Genomic DNA, 14162 nt, shown 5'->3' with positions numbered 1-14162 from the left:
CTCTCCTCCTGTCCAGCCTATCTGAACCAGGCAAACCAGACGTATTCCACTGTACCATGTATTTCACCGTGCCACTGACGTCTCTGCTGAGCCAGAGCCACCCATCACCACCCCTCCTGCCCAGTGGAAAACTTTCACACCAATCCCCCCTTTTCCTCCCAGGAACCACATCCACGTCAATCTCCCCCACTCTGAAAAAACCTTCCACCTCACCCACCACCTTCAGGAGGACTGCTCAGCCCCATCCTCCATCCAGCCCCTCACTGCTGGGGATTCAGCACCATCCCGCCCGCAAACACTGCCTCCGATCCCCTCTCCGGGGTCACTCTCCCCCCCTCGGTGGGGACCTGGCCCCAGACCCGCTCCCCTCACGGCGGGCCCCCATCCTGCCCCCATTACCTCTCTCCCTTCGCTCCAGATACTCGGCCGCCTCCAGCAGCCGCTGGATGTTGATCATCTGGACCCGCTCCATGGCCGGGGGGCTCGGCAGCCCCGGGCCGCCCTCCGCCCCCGCTCCGGCTGCCCCGCTGGACCCGGGGGCGGCTGCGGCGGGGAGGCGCCGGGGACCGCCGTCTCTGCCCGGCGCCCGAGCCTCGTCACACCGGCCGGGGGCGGCTCTCCGGGAGGGCGAGGGGCGGCAAGGGAACGCGCCAGGAAACGCCGGAGGAAGGACCCGCTCCGGGACGCTCCCACCGCGCTAATTCCTGCCCCGTGCCCGTCCCCGGCGCCCGGCCGAGCGCTGTCCCGCGGGCGGCCCGGCCCAGCCCAGCCCCGCGGCGGGCCCAGCCGGGATGGCGGCCCCGGCCCCTCGGCCCTCAGCCCCGCGGCGGGACCGGCCCCTCGCCGCCGCCCCGCCCGCCGCCTCGCGGCACTTTGTTTACCTCTGCCGGGCGGCCGGGCGGGCGGAGCGGAGCGGGGCGGGCTGGGAAATGCAGTTCCCGGAGCACCGAGCACCGCCGGAGCGTGTGGGGGCTGCGACACACGAGTGACACAGGCGGGACCCCCCGGGGCAGTGGCCGTGTGTCCCCAGGCCTGAGGGGACGGCGCCGGGCCCGCCCGGAGCCCCGGGTGGCGGGCAGGGCACAGGATCACTGAGGGGGTCAGCAGGGACGGACCGCGGTGGGTCAGCCTCCTGCTGGAGCGGGGTCACTCCAGAGCACAGAGTACAGCCCTGCGTCCAGACGGCTCTGGAACATCCCCAGTGAGGGACTCCACAGCTCTCGGGGCATCTACGCCAGTGCTCAGCTACTTGCACAGTTCCGCATGTCCAGGTGGGACTGCTGTGTATCAGTTTCTGCCCGTTTGCCACTTGTCCCTTTGCTGGGCACCACCGGAAAGAGCCCGGCCCGGCCTCTGCCGCCTCCCTTCAGACAGACAGGCATTGATAAGCTCCCCTCTCAGCCATCTCTCCTCCAGGCTGAGCAGGCCCAGCTCCTCCCCAGGTTTCCTCCCAAGGAGACTCTCCAGTCCCCTGACAGCTGTGTACCCTGCTCGAGGAGGGCCCTGCCCCAGGAGCTCCCTGTGTCCCCTGGACCGAGAATCCAGAACCGGACACAGCCCCCCAGGTGTTCTGGACCGAGAATCCAGAACCGGACACAGCCCCCCAGGTGTTCCTCCAGGTGTGCCCACCCGCATAGAACTGACAGGGCTGCGGCAAGGATAAAGCAGAGAGGCTACAAAGGACAGAGCCAAAGTGTGGAAACTTTCCACATCTCACCTGTGGAGATGTAACTAAAAAAAAATGGTGCCAGGAATTCCCACTTGGAGTGACTGATACATTGTTTTTCATGGGAGGCAGAGGAGCAAGACCCATTTTTCAATGTGCACAGATGATTTAAGAGCATAGACAAGAGACACTACAGACAGCAAACTCACTGTACTTGAAGTAGCACATTAACAAGACAGTACATTAACAAGTGACCATCTCAACATTTTGACAAATGCTGTCACACACCTTTCAGTATGATCACTCTTTTCAGAATTTTAAAAATGTATTTACATCCTGATTTTCATGCAGCTACAAACCCTTGGATCACTTCCATCACCCTGAATTTTACCAACTTCAGCATTAGCTGTAATGGAGCTTAAAAACCTGATAACATAAAATTGTATGACACCAGTCTTTAAAATATTTGACTTACTCAAAAAGGATCCACTCAGAGAATATTCAAGATCAGAATTACAACATTCATAGTAAATATCTGAATCTCCAACTGATTCTTCAAAGACTGTTTTGTAGTTCTGACTGGGGTTATTTTCTGAACCTTTAGGCTGTGACTGGTTACATTTGCAAACATTCCATCATCACAATGGGAGACAGAAAAGTACCTTGAAAAAAAATAATAAAAAAAATCAGATTCTCAATCAATGGCTTATGTTCTGGTAGCAAGGCCTTTATGCAGAGCACAAAGTACCAGGAGACTCAGGATGGAGTTGCAAGAGATGGCAGCACTCAACTAGAGAAGGCCTGAAAAAAGTGGATTCAGGGCAGTTAACTTTTCTCTACACACAATTTGCTGATTCACCATTTTTGAGGTTTCCTCAGAAAACTGCAGACTTGCAGCTGATGGAGGTAAAAATAATACCACTATTCAGTTCTTATACAGACCTTTTCATCTCTGAATCTCTAGGGGTTGATTTGTTTTGTTTCTCTTAAGGTGGGACAGCTGAAAAATAAAGGAAGCTGGGACACTTCCAGGGACATCCCTCCCTCATTCTGGGAAAGCCAATCTCCACTCACACACCTACACCCAGCCAGACCACAGCACGTGTAAAGACTGGCTTTTATCTGGGGGAGAACTCAGGGAAAGAAGTATTCTCTCTCCCCAGCTTGTATTTCTACACTGGAAGCTGCCCATAGGGAAGACTGTTAAAAGCACATGGAAAATTCCAAATTCGAGCAGTCTCAAGGACTACTCATAAGATCTTGGATTAGGGAAAAGGATACAAGTGCACAGACATCTCCACAACAGTGAGGTTAACACAAGAGCATTTCTGGGCTCTAACTGTGCTTCCTTTAACCTGCTTCCAAAACCAGTGAGCCATTTGCCTCTCAGGATGAGCAATACTAAACATCAAAAAACCCAAACCTCTCAACTCCAACCCCCCAAACTTATGATGAAGCCCCAAAATCACTGCAAAACAGGCCCCTGTGAGCATCCACTGCCACTAGCTTTTCTGATGGCATATTGGGAGATATGTGATGCCACTCTAGGGATTAAATAGGGAAAGCCATGGGTGGAAAATGAAGGGGTAGGTTAGGAGCATATCAGAGTGTCAGCCTCATGAAGGTAAAGTTCAAGATACAAAACAAAAGAGGATGAAGGAGAGGGACTCTGATACACATGGTGAATTAAATCAGCCCCAGAATGAAGTAACAGCAGGATCAGTTCTGTGTCAAATGATGTGGGATAAGCTCCTGCATTTCCACTTCAGCTCAGTTTCCAAGTCTTTGTTTCTGAAGTAAACAATGTACAATAATAATTTTTAAAAAAGCCTCTGTGAAACAAAGACAAATTTGGGAATAAACTGTAGGACATTTCCCCAAAGAAGGAGCCCTAGAGAAGAGGAAAGTCAACCATGGAGCCACAGCAGATCTGTAAAATCTTGCAGTTGCCATCCCAAGTGCTCGCGTGGGCAGGTCAGCCTGCAAAATACCAGTGTGACAGAAACAAAAGTGGGTGAAAAGTAAATAGCACAAAGAGGCCCAATGCCATTCAACTGCTGACCAAAAAGCCCCCCAAGTCAGATTTTAAATGTGGTTGAGCAATCCACAGGCAACACTGGGGAGAGGCTAAGGGAAGAGTATTTTAGGGGAGAATGAGATCATTTAATTTAGTGGCTCCGAATGATCTGTAAGTACAGTTTTCTGATTATAAGTGCTTGCTGCTTGGCATCCCTTCTGGCAGCTGTGATTCACTTTCATTGTGTGTTCTGCTGCTTCGCCCTTTAGAAAGGGGCTTTTTACATTTTATTAAATGGCACTTCGGCAACCCTCCATTTCCAGCCTTAATAATGGATTTGTTAATCTCCCTGATAGCCTTTCCCTCCTCCTTAGCAATAATTTAAATATCCAAGAAGAAATCTGCAGTGCAGAAATCAATTAATATTTACATCTGAAATGCTGCTGTACTATTTTCATCAAGTACAACAGATGTGATCTGTTTTTATCAACATCACCATCACTTGCATTAAACTAGCAACTTCCATCAGGGAAATTTTCTAAGAGCTTTCCAAAAGTAACATTTTAAGCTTCTCAAACCCGAAATTACTTTAGCTATTTTCTTTCCACTCTGCAGGAAGGGAAACTGAGGTATAAGCAGCATAATTGCTCACATGAAGACACACCCTAAGTCAGAGGTGGAACAGGAACATGTCTTACAAATCAAAATGCCCAGCCCTCTGCTTTGAACACAAACCTTAGAAATAACACAATGCTTTGCAACGTGGAAGTTATTTTCAATAAGGGCAATCCCTTTTGCTAAGCTGCCTTGTTTTTCATTCTGTATTTGGCTTTTGCTAAAATCCTCCTGTCCCCAGCCATTTGCATTTTCTGTGAGGAACATCAAGATGGCAACAGTCATGAGCGCTTCCTTTGCCCATGTTCACACAAACCCTCCAAACTCTTAATATTATTTTCAATCCATTGAAATCTAGCACTTGTGCAATCAAAGCATGAACAGAGATCCCTGGTAGGAACCATTTTCTGGCACTCTCAAAACAGTGCAAAGATTCAGTGATTCCATAACTTTCTGGGAACAGCAGACTCACACCACTCCTGCTTCTCTAGTGAGGGGAACAACATCTGAACAACACATCAGCACACACTGTAACAAACAGGTCTCTATACTTGTAGTTATGACTGTAATAGTTCAATATTGCTGGACTTGCAGCAGCAGACTGCAGAACAACCCAAGTCCCACCTACTCAACTCCCTTCCAAGGCCTGCAATTCCTTCACTACAAGTGACCTACAAGTGCCTACAGGACACGGCCTCATTTCTCATCCGAGAGCTTCATTCTTTCACAAGACATCAGATAATCCATTTCAGCACTCCCACTGGTATCTGGTGGACAGCCATCCACCACTGGGGACAGATGTTTCTCAGAACCAAACCTCTGGGATATCCAAGAGTTTGAACAGGAATAAAGTGCACACTGATTCAAAGACTAAGCTCTGCCAAACAATAAGGTAAAAGCCACAGATCTACTGGCTCTTTGGGTCACTTGTTCCTTCTCTCTCCAGGAGATGTCCTCTGTTTTCAGACCTGTGCTGTGCTGTGTTTATACTGAGTCAGTAACTTACTCTGTGACTTTGATTAAGTCACTTAACTAATCCAGCTGCAAAACATAGAGGAATTCCCATAAGAAAAAATATAGAGTCCTTCAGCTAAGTAAGAAGAAGGTAGGATTCTTCAGCCAGCAGCATAAGGTGCTTTGCCAGCTCTCAGGATGCTCTGCTGACAAGGGATGTGATCGGTCCTCAGTGGTGCTTCTGGCACAGCTCCATGGTTTTACCTCTGCCCTATCATTTCTCCTGCTGTGGCTTCCTTCTGAATTCTAAGCTGAGGTCCAAACAGCATGAGTCAAAATACCCCAACCTGGAAGTGGCTAACACATGAATCATTGTAGCCAGGTCATGAACCAGGAGGAATGAAAGGGGTTTACTGTGAGTTGGATGAAAAATATATAAATAAAGGGGTCCCACACTGCTCTGTGTATCACATCACCATAAGATCCAAGACCATCTACACTAACCTTGAGCCATGTGTCCAACTCTCATTGATACAATAGGAGCTCTGCACACAGACCAAAGGCAGTCTCAGCTTCTTCTACCCTCCACTAATTACAGGTTTCTGACATTTCTTTGGTTTGTCAGAAAAAGACCCTAAACAGCACATAAACAATGGACGGAGCCACATGATGAAGATACTGTTAACTCATCCCCAAGGCTCAGTTGTCCTCTACCTCAGAGAGAATTATTCAGGAGCAAAGAACAAATCTAAGATCACCTATTTGTTATTCCTGGTCAGAAGATCAATAAACATAGCCAGCACTTGAAGAAGATCTCCTGCGAGGGGCCAAGATCCATGGTCCCATGTATGCACACCTCTATTAGACTTGTGAACTTGTCACCCCTGTTGCAGAGACTTGATTGCCTTCATGCTTTTGGAAGAGGATATGGCAACACAGGTCTGTATCTGTAGTGAGATCAGAATGTATTACACACCATGCCTATTACAGATAAGTCATCGTATCCGAAGGATTCATCACGTGTTTGTGCAACTCCTACTGACAAAAACATGAGTCCACACGCACAAAGGGGATGCCTGACACATACTAATCCTCAGCTGAGTTTCCTCCAGGTCCCTTTAAAAACATCTTCCACATTCCAGCATTTCAGCTGCTACAGGTTTTCAGCCATGCTTATTCATGAAGTGGCATTTGCAGAGGTTACAGATACATCAACAGAGCTGCCCTCAGCACAACTTTCATTTCTGAAAACAGCCACTGTAACATTCTTCATGTGACGTTTCTATTCCTTGGATACTAAGCTTGAATTTCTAGAAACAGGTCATTTGGAAACCTGTACATGTCAGTTAGCAAAGTGTGTTGGAATGGGGTTTTGTGGTCTCACCATGAGAACTGCAGCGAGAAGGCAGGCAGCAGTTATTCACTCCTAGAGGCTCAAATGGAAAAATAATTCAGTTATATTTCAGTAGCTAAAATACTCCAGCTTACCCAAGGAGTCTGATAAGAGGATTCTAACCTTCCGTGTCACCGTACTGTAACACAGGTAATTTTTAGTCTAATATTTTAAAACATAAGTGCATACTATAAGGATGGTGCTGAGAGGCCACTCCTGAACAGTGTCCCCCTGCCATAGCCCTGACAGTACATCCTACCCTGCTGCACAGCTCTGTGCCCTGTGGTTCTGTTTCCACACCACCCAGCCAGCCCACGGCCCCTCTGCTATCATTCATGATCACAACGATAGGACATGCGACGTATAAATGTAGATCATAATCATATCCATATTTCTCCCTGAGCTTCAGGAAGGTAGGAAACTCCTGCCTTATCTGAAAGTCCTGCCCTCAAAATGGAAGGCTCTGCTGTCTGCCTTGCACCACCGACTTGCAGACAAGGGTAGGTTGTTTTGGAGGCTGAAAACATCCTTGCAGTTGCTCCTCTATCACCAGAAGGTGTGACAAGCCTATCTGGGATATCCAAGCATTTGGATACACAAGAGAAGAGCTTGTGTCCACCTTTCAGGGGGGCCCTCTACCAAACAGCATCTGCTCCTGCTGAGGACAGTGTTTTGAGAAGGTGAATAACCTGGCACAGCCACCAAAGGCTCGGAAGAATTAATTAGGACACTGAGCATGGTTTATCAGAAACCATAAAACTACAAGGAAAACCACTTGAGCTCTCAGAGCCGTAACAGCCCTTCCTTAAATTCCTTCCTTTGGCTACTGAAGCCCTTCAGCTTCCATACCATGTGATGCTGATCCCAACCAGCATCCTGGTGCTTTACCCAGCTCTGTCCCTGCCACCCATCCTGCCCAGGAAGAGACAAACATCTACCTGTCACCTCTATTTTTTTAAGACTGTTTCCTTGGGGCAGGGCACTGTCACTCCCCTGCGTGTACAGCACCTGGCACAACAGGGCCGTGACTCAGCCACCTTCCTGATGGGAGTAACACCAAAATAACTCATTACAGCCCTGCGTAACACCGTGGTCAAATGACCTGGGCATGCTGCAGGAAGCAGGCAAGCACAAAGTCTGACTGCAGCCGAGTCTGGCAGCCTCCATCACCAAACTTTTTTGAGCTGGCCTCCTCTATTTTTGCTAATTGTGATGTAACTAACACATGCTAACTGCAATGAGGAGTGATCAGCCATTAGCAATGTCTCTGCCAGGCTGTCAGCCCTGGGTGCACTAAGGAATCACCCCTGCCCTGGCAGAGGAAAGGGCACAGCATTCTCTTGGTGCAATAACCTGAGCTCTGCAGGCAAATCCCTTCCCAGAAAGGAGATGTATATACACTGGGATACAACGCTCCCGCTCCTGCAGCTGTTCCTTAGTTTAGATAGGGCCAGTAATGCTCAGAGATTGTTTTCCAATCCCAGCAGCATTTTTCTTTGTTTGGGAGCAACACGTAAAAGCTGCCTGGTTTATGACGGTCACGTTCTGAACAGCACGTTCACCAGCTGAACCTTTGGTTAAATGGGACTTTTCACCCTAAAATGTCCTGATTGCACATTAAAATATTGAAAGGTTTTGCAGAATTGCCTAATAAAAGTGATGATTTTCAACATTATGACCTCAACAATTACTAGTGAAAGCTTCAGTGAAAAAAAGCGCTCAGGAATGGAGTTGTTTGGATGCAAACACCTCTTTTAAGAATCTAGCAATAAAAAAAAAAATCCTGTATCCTGCTGTCCTACTCATTTTCCAGTTCCAAACAAGGAACCGTATGAAATGATGCATTTTTAAATGGAGCATATAAAAGATCAGATAGCATCCATCTGAACGGCAAGGAAAATTCTATCTCCCCCCACCCCGAAAAAAAAAAGCCATGATTTTGACAGTTCCCGTTCAGAACAGGAGTGCTCGTCAGGAAAAAAACAAACCTAAACCAGCGGTCTCACGCTCAGTGTCCAGAGCAGGGGTGCTGCTGTTTTCACACGCAAGCCCAATCCTTGCTGGTGTCTCCCGTCATTTTCCTGCTGGCAGCTGCTGCTGGCGGTGCAGCTCAGCTCCTCAAGACGCTCGGCTTTGCGGATTCATTACGAAACAACAACTAGCACACGCGAAAAAAATCCCACCCCAATATTAATTCAACTTTCAAAAACAGAAAAGCAGCCTGGATTTGTTTTGGGCGAGCAAAGAACAAGGGCTTTTGGCTGCGGCTTTGGCGGCAGAGCAGCTCCTCCGCAGTGGGATCCCTGTCCCTGAGGCTGCAGGGCGCTGTTCCCGCAGGACAAGGACACCCTGTCCCGTCACCTGCGCGGGACCTACAGCTGCCATGGGGGTGAACGCCGAGCAGGGGGTGATGCTGCGGTGGGGACGCGTGGTGAGGGACCCGCCGGTTCCTTTGTAAAGTTAAACGGAAAACAAAACGCAGCACACGCTCCGCGGGGGAAAAAAAAGGGGGAGGAAAGCCTCAAATATGAAAGCGAGGAGGGCAGGAAAATTTAAAAAAAAAAAAAAAAAAAAAAAAAAAAAAAAAAAAAAAAAGTAGAAAATAATAATTAAAAAAAATTATAAATAGAGGCTAAAACAAAGAGTAAGAGAAAACCCGAGCAGAAGGCAGGCAGAGCGGTGGCGGGGCGGGGCGGGGGCTCCCGGTGAGGTTTACATGTGACACCCCCGGCCCGCCGGTCCCGGAGCCCCCGGCCGAGCCCCCCCGGCCCCCCCGGCCCGCTCGGCAACGCGTGACGTCACAGGGGGACCCCGGCGCCGCGCATTGGCGGAGCGGGCGGCGCGGCCCCGCCCCCGGCGGGCGGCGGCCAATGAGCGCGGCGCGCCGGCTCCATGTGCGAGCCATGTGTCCGCCCGCGGGGCGGGGCCCTGGAGCGCGCTCCGCCACCGCGCGGGGTCCGCGGCCGCGCTCCTCCGCGGGCCCGGCCGGCCTTTGTTCCCGGGGCGCTCTGCCTCGCCTGCCGCCCGCCCTGGCGGCTCCCGTGCCCGCCCGGGACACCGCTCCGCGGGGAGAGCCGCGGGCTACGCGCACCCTCCGCGCCCGCGGAACGGGAGGCTAGCGGCGCGGCCGGCCGCCGCCCCGCACCGGACGCTCGTCCTGCTCTGCCCTGCTCTGCTCTGCCCTGCCCTCTCCGCCCCGCCGGCTACCTGGCGAGCGCTGCCACTTGCCTACGTGACTCTGCCCATGCCCCGGCGGGGGGAGCGGGGACGTGTCATCGCCTCCTCCTCCCCCGCCGCTCCGGCTCCGCCACCGGCTCCGGCTCCGCGCGGGGCCCGCCGCCCCCCGGGCCCTCCCGGTGCCCCTCCTGGCCCGCTCTCCCCGGGCACCGGCGCTGCGGCCCCGCTCCCGGCGCCGTCCCGCTCCGCTCTCCATCCCAAACTTTCCCCCGGGCCCGGTGTCCCCGGTGGCCGCGGGGGGTGCGGGCCGCCCCGGCCCCTTTGTCACTGCTCCGGCCCCCCAGCCGGCCCAAAGTTTGGGTTATTTTCCCTACTCCCCCGCCCGCCCCGCGGTCACGCACACGGCCACGGCCGCAGCCCGCACTCACTTTTATTCTCCTTCTCGATGCGCTCCAGGTAGCTGGCGGCCTCCAGCAGCACCTGCACGTTGTAGAGGAAGGTGTCCATGCCCGCCGCGGGGCTCGTGTTGCAGATGTCCCCGAGCGGGCACCGGGCCCCGCCGGCCGCTCCTGCGCTCCGCGGCTCCCTCCGCGGCCGGCCGCGCTTCCCCATGCCCGCCGCCTCCTCCGCCCGTCCGTCCGTCCGTCCGTCCGTCCGTCTGCCGGCGAGCCCGGGCCCGCCGCGCTCCCAGCGCCGCCGCCGTGTCGCCCCACGGGCCGCCGCGTCCCGCCCCCCCCGCGCCCCGGCGGGGCGGCCCGGCCCGGCCGCGCCTGCGGACTGCGGACTGCGAGCGGCTGCGGGGCGGGCGGGCTGCTCCCGGGGCGGGGGGACCCGCGGGCCGCCGCTCTCCGGCCCCGGGGGGGTTACAGCTCCGCCGCGGGTACGACCCTCGGAAAGGGGCGCCCCGGGGATGTGGCGCCGGCGGGTCCCGGCTGCAGTCACCCCCGGGACACTGAGGCACAGCCCCGCCTGTCCTGCCCCTTGTCACCCCGTGTCACCTCCCGAAGGTCTGTCCCGCATCGGGGACCCAGCGTGACAGCCCACGGTGCGCCCAGCCAGCCCAGGGGAGGATGGGACCAGCACCCCGAACTCCAGAGGGGCTCCTCGGCACGGAGCATCAGCGGTTCAATGTCAAATTACTCCTCTGTTAAGCAGTGCCCCCCAGAAAGCTCTCTCTGGGTTCAGACTCTAAAAGCAATTAATAAATTATTTTTTTCCAAAGTAAATCCAAGTCGGGGAGCGGGCAAGGGTTTCAGCAGCGCTCCCTCACCCGCTCCATACCCATCCCTGCAGAGCCGGGGTCAGGGCCGGGCACACTGCGCTTGTTTCTCCCTTGTTTTGCAGTCAGGGAGGTGAGGAGGAGCAGCTGCGCCCGGGGGAGAGAGCGCAGAGCTGACCCAGACTGAGGAGCAGGGCGAGGGTTTGCACTTCAGGAGTCATTTGCAGTCTCATGAATTTTGCGGGGGTAGGCGGAGCGGACTCCACTTGCACCGGGCTGGCAGCAAGTGACCTCCGACACCTCCTGTCCTCCCCTGCCACCCGTGACAGCAGCACCTGACACAGGCGCTGTGTCTGCAGCACAAACCCCGCTCTGCCCGGCCGGGCGGGTCGGGCCGGTTCCCCGGGGAGCCCCGTGGGAGCGGCCGGGAGAAGCATCGCCCCGGAGATGTGCTGGGGCGGGGGGACCGGCCCACACCGGGCTGCCGAGGGGGCTCCGGGGGGCTCGCCGGCCTCCCAGGGACGGGAACTGGCTGGAGAGCCGAGAGGAGAGGTCGTGGTGGCGTTCAGAAGTGCTGTTTTAGTACGTGTTAATTGGTACCCGGAGCCCGCGGCATCACGGGGACCTGAATCATCTGAGAGGGGACGGTGCCCCGGACTGCAATGACATCCCCGCGGCTCTCGGTTGCTGGGGGCCGGCAGGCTATTTTTGGGAAGCGTGGCTGCGGGATTTCATGGGTCACACGCCCTTCCCACAGCACATGCCGGGCTGGGCCGGCTCAGCACAGCCTCTCCCCGGCCCTGTGGCACCTCCTCCTGCTGCCACATCAACAATGCCACCACCTGTCCCATCGCTGCCTTTGCCCCCCAGAACGGGCTGATGTAGGGAGGAGGGCACAAAGCATCATTTGGATTTAGTTGTGGCCTGGCAAGAGTGGAGAAGAAGGCAGAGGCTGGTGTGCTGTGAGCAGAGTAAACAGGGACAGAACACTGCTGCCAGGCTCAGGTGTGACCCACAGGTGACTGGCCATCCCTAAGAGCAGCATTTCAGCTGGGAAAGCAAGGGCTGACCAGAGCAGAGGTGGGAGCCAGGCTGAGCCATAGGGTACATCCAGGCAAGTGAGGGACTCAGAATGTACTTGGCTTTTATTGACTCCACTGACTAGCTGAGGTAAAACACGATTCCTGCTTTAGAAGCATGCATGGGCAAACACTCCCATTAAAACATCAGTCAGAAAGTCTCTGGCTTTCTAATTGTGCAGGGTTTGAGCTGCACAATGGTGGTGTGACTGCTCTAACAAACCTCAGCTGCAGCCACTGGAGACCTGGACACAAGCAGCTGTCCAGCTTGGCTGGACACTGAGGGGCACCTCTCTGCTGGCTCACCATTGGGCAGGAGGCTTTCCATAACCTCAAGTTTAAAGTACAAAAAGTCATTGCTGAAAGCACACAAAGGCAGCAGAGGCAGCCAGCATCAGGTGTTTTAAAAATCTCAGCTCCTCTCCCAGAAGATGAGGATGTGTGTGGCCATCCAGAGTCCCTACTGTAGGTCTTGTGCCTAATGGCAACATCCTCTGTTACCTACTGCATTTCTTGGTCCTCCTGCACAACACTTCTGTGGTGATTTTTGGAATGCTTTGTATGAATTGGTGCTGATTCAGCCATCAATAGCAGGTACCACTTTTCCCAGTGTGACATCCCAGGTTTGAAGCCAGAATAATCATAATTTGGATCCCTTTCCCTTCTAGCTTAGTTCCAGGATAATTTCTCTTTAAAGGCACTTCCACAAGAGAAAAGTATTCCTGAGGGAGCGGTCCAAGGACAGGCATTCCAAGGGAACTGGCTCAAGAGGAATGGAGGCTTTAGGGCATGTGGGCTGTGGGGTACAAAAAAAAAAAAAAATAAAAAAATGGTGAGCAGTGGAAAGCACACAGAATCAGAGAGTGATAAGGGAAGAAGTTTAGCAGTATTGCCAGCTCTGCACATCCAGCAGCCATGGTCCAGCACCGTCTGCAGCCTTCTAAGTACAGCCAGCTAAGGGCATGCTCTTTTTATTTCCCTTCTCTTGTGCTTTGTTCAACCTTTGAGCTCATCCTGAAGTCTCACTGTCGATTTTTTTCTCTGCAAGGTGAAGGACACCTGCTTTTTGGACAAAAGTGGAATATCTGAGTGCAGCCCCATGGACTCACAGGAGTGGGAGTTGGGGTGAGATGGGCTGAACCCCTGGCTCAGCCCCACTGCCCACACCTCTGGCACAGCCCCTGCTTCCAGGCACGTGGCCAGGGCAGTGCTCACAATGTGGGAGATCCCTGGACCTTTTATCAGCAGCCTGTGGCTGCAGGCTGCCCTCAGTACAGCATGGCACAGCAAGGGGAGCGTGGCCCAGGGGTGCAGAGGTTGCGTGCCCACAGTGATGTTGCCAAATTCACACCTGTAGGAGTGGGGAAAATATCCACCCCATCATTTGGGGATTGGGTCAGATAAGAGGTAGGATTGCTGGAGTGCTTTATTTTGCAGTGCTGCATAACATAGCAAGGTGTGGGTTTAGGTGCAGAGCTGCAGGTGGTGTGAGGTGCTGTGAGAAACCCCTGGGGCAGAGAGTGAGCACTCCTTCCCCTCTGCCATGGGAATCATCTCATGGGAGTGCGTGGTGCCCACATTGGGCTGAACAGAGGAAAACAGAGCTACTGCTCTGAGCACAAATGGCAAGTCCCCTTTGGTGGATGTATTTTGACCTTGTTTTGGTGGTATCACACACAGCAGCTGTTTCCCCACATTGCAGGTGTTATCCATTCAGTTTGTTCCAGTGGCAGCACCAGTGTAAATCACCCTCTGGACAGACCTGGCAGAGTTCAGAGAGGGTTTTAAAGGGTGGGGGCCTAGACAACTCTGGATTCTGGTCTGCAAAAGCCCCTGGAAGCACCTGCTCTCTCTCCTTTCAGGCTAATCCCAGTGTAATCCTTTTATAAAATTTCACCTGCCTTTAAAAGTCTGCTGCAGTCCTCTTGGCAGGACTAACTCATTTTCCAAGTGATAGTTGTGCTGCCTGTCTGCCATGGGCAGGCATTTCTTGCTGCACAAGAATGATATAAAGATATTGAAAAATTATTTGGAGGCTATCA

At 53.3% G+C, this 14162-nt stretch overlaps 1 protein-coding gene across 2 annotated transcripts in view; it reads right to left on the bottom strand.

Annotated features, from left to right (window-relative positions):
* MXI1 (MAX interactor 1, dimerization protein) overlaps positions 1–10449 on the bottom strand; it is a 55089-nt gene extending 44640 nt beyond the window's left edge. The window contains exon 1 of one of the 2 annotated variants that reach the window (XM_083866448.1): positions 10251–10449. In XM_083866448.1, the coding sequence (XP_083722574.1) occupies positions 10251–10434 (184 nt within the window). In that variant the 5' untranslated portion in view covers positions 10435–10449. Of the gene's footprint in view, positions 1–399; positions 859–10250 lie in introns of those variants that run through there. The other variant, XM_083866449.1, reaches the window with a different exon arrangement.
* Positions 10450–14162: the final 3713 nt, after the last annotated feature.

The sequence above is a fragment of the Zosterops lateralis genome (assembly GCF_965231275.1).
Source record: "Zosterops lateralis genome assembly, chromosome: 8".
NCBI classification, from domain to species: domain Eukaryota; kingdom Metazoa; phylum Chordata; class Aves; order Passeriformes; family Zosteropidae; genus Zosterops; species Zosterops lateralis.
Note: the sequence above shows the minus strand (reverse complement) of the source record. Positions and strands in the feature narration are given on the sequence as shown.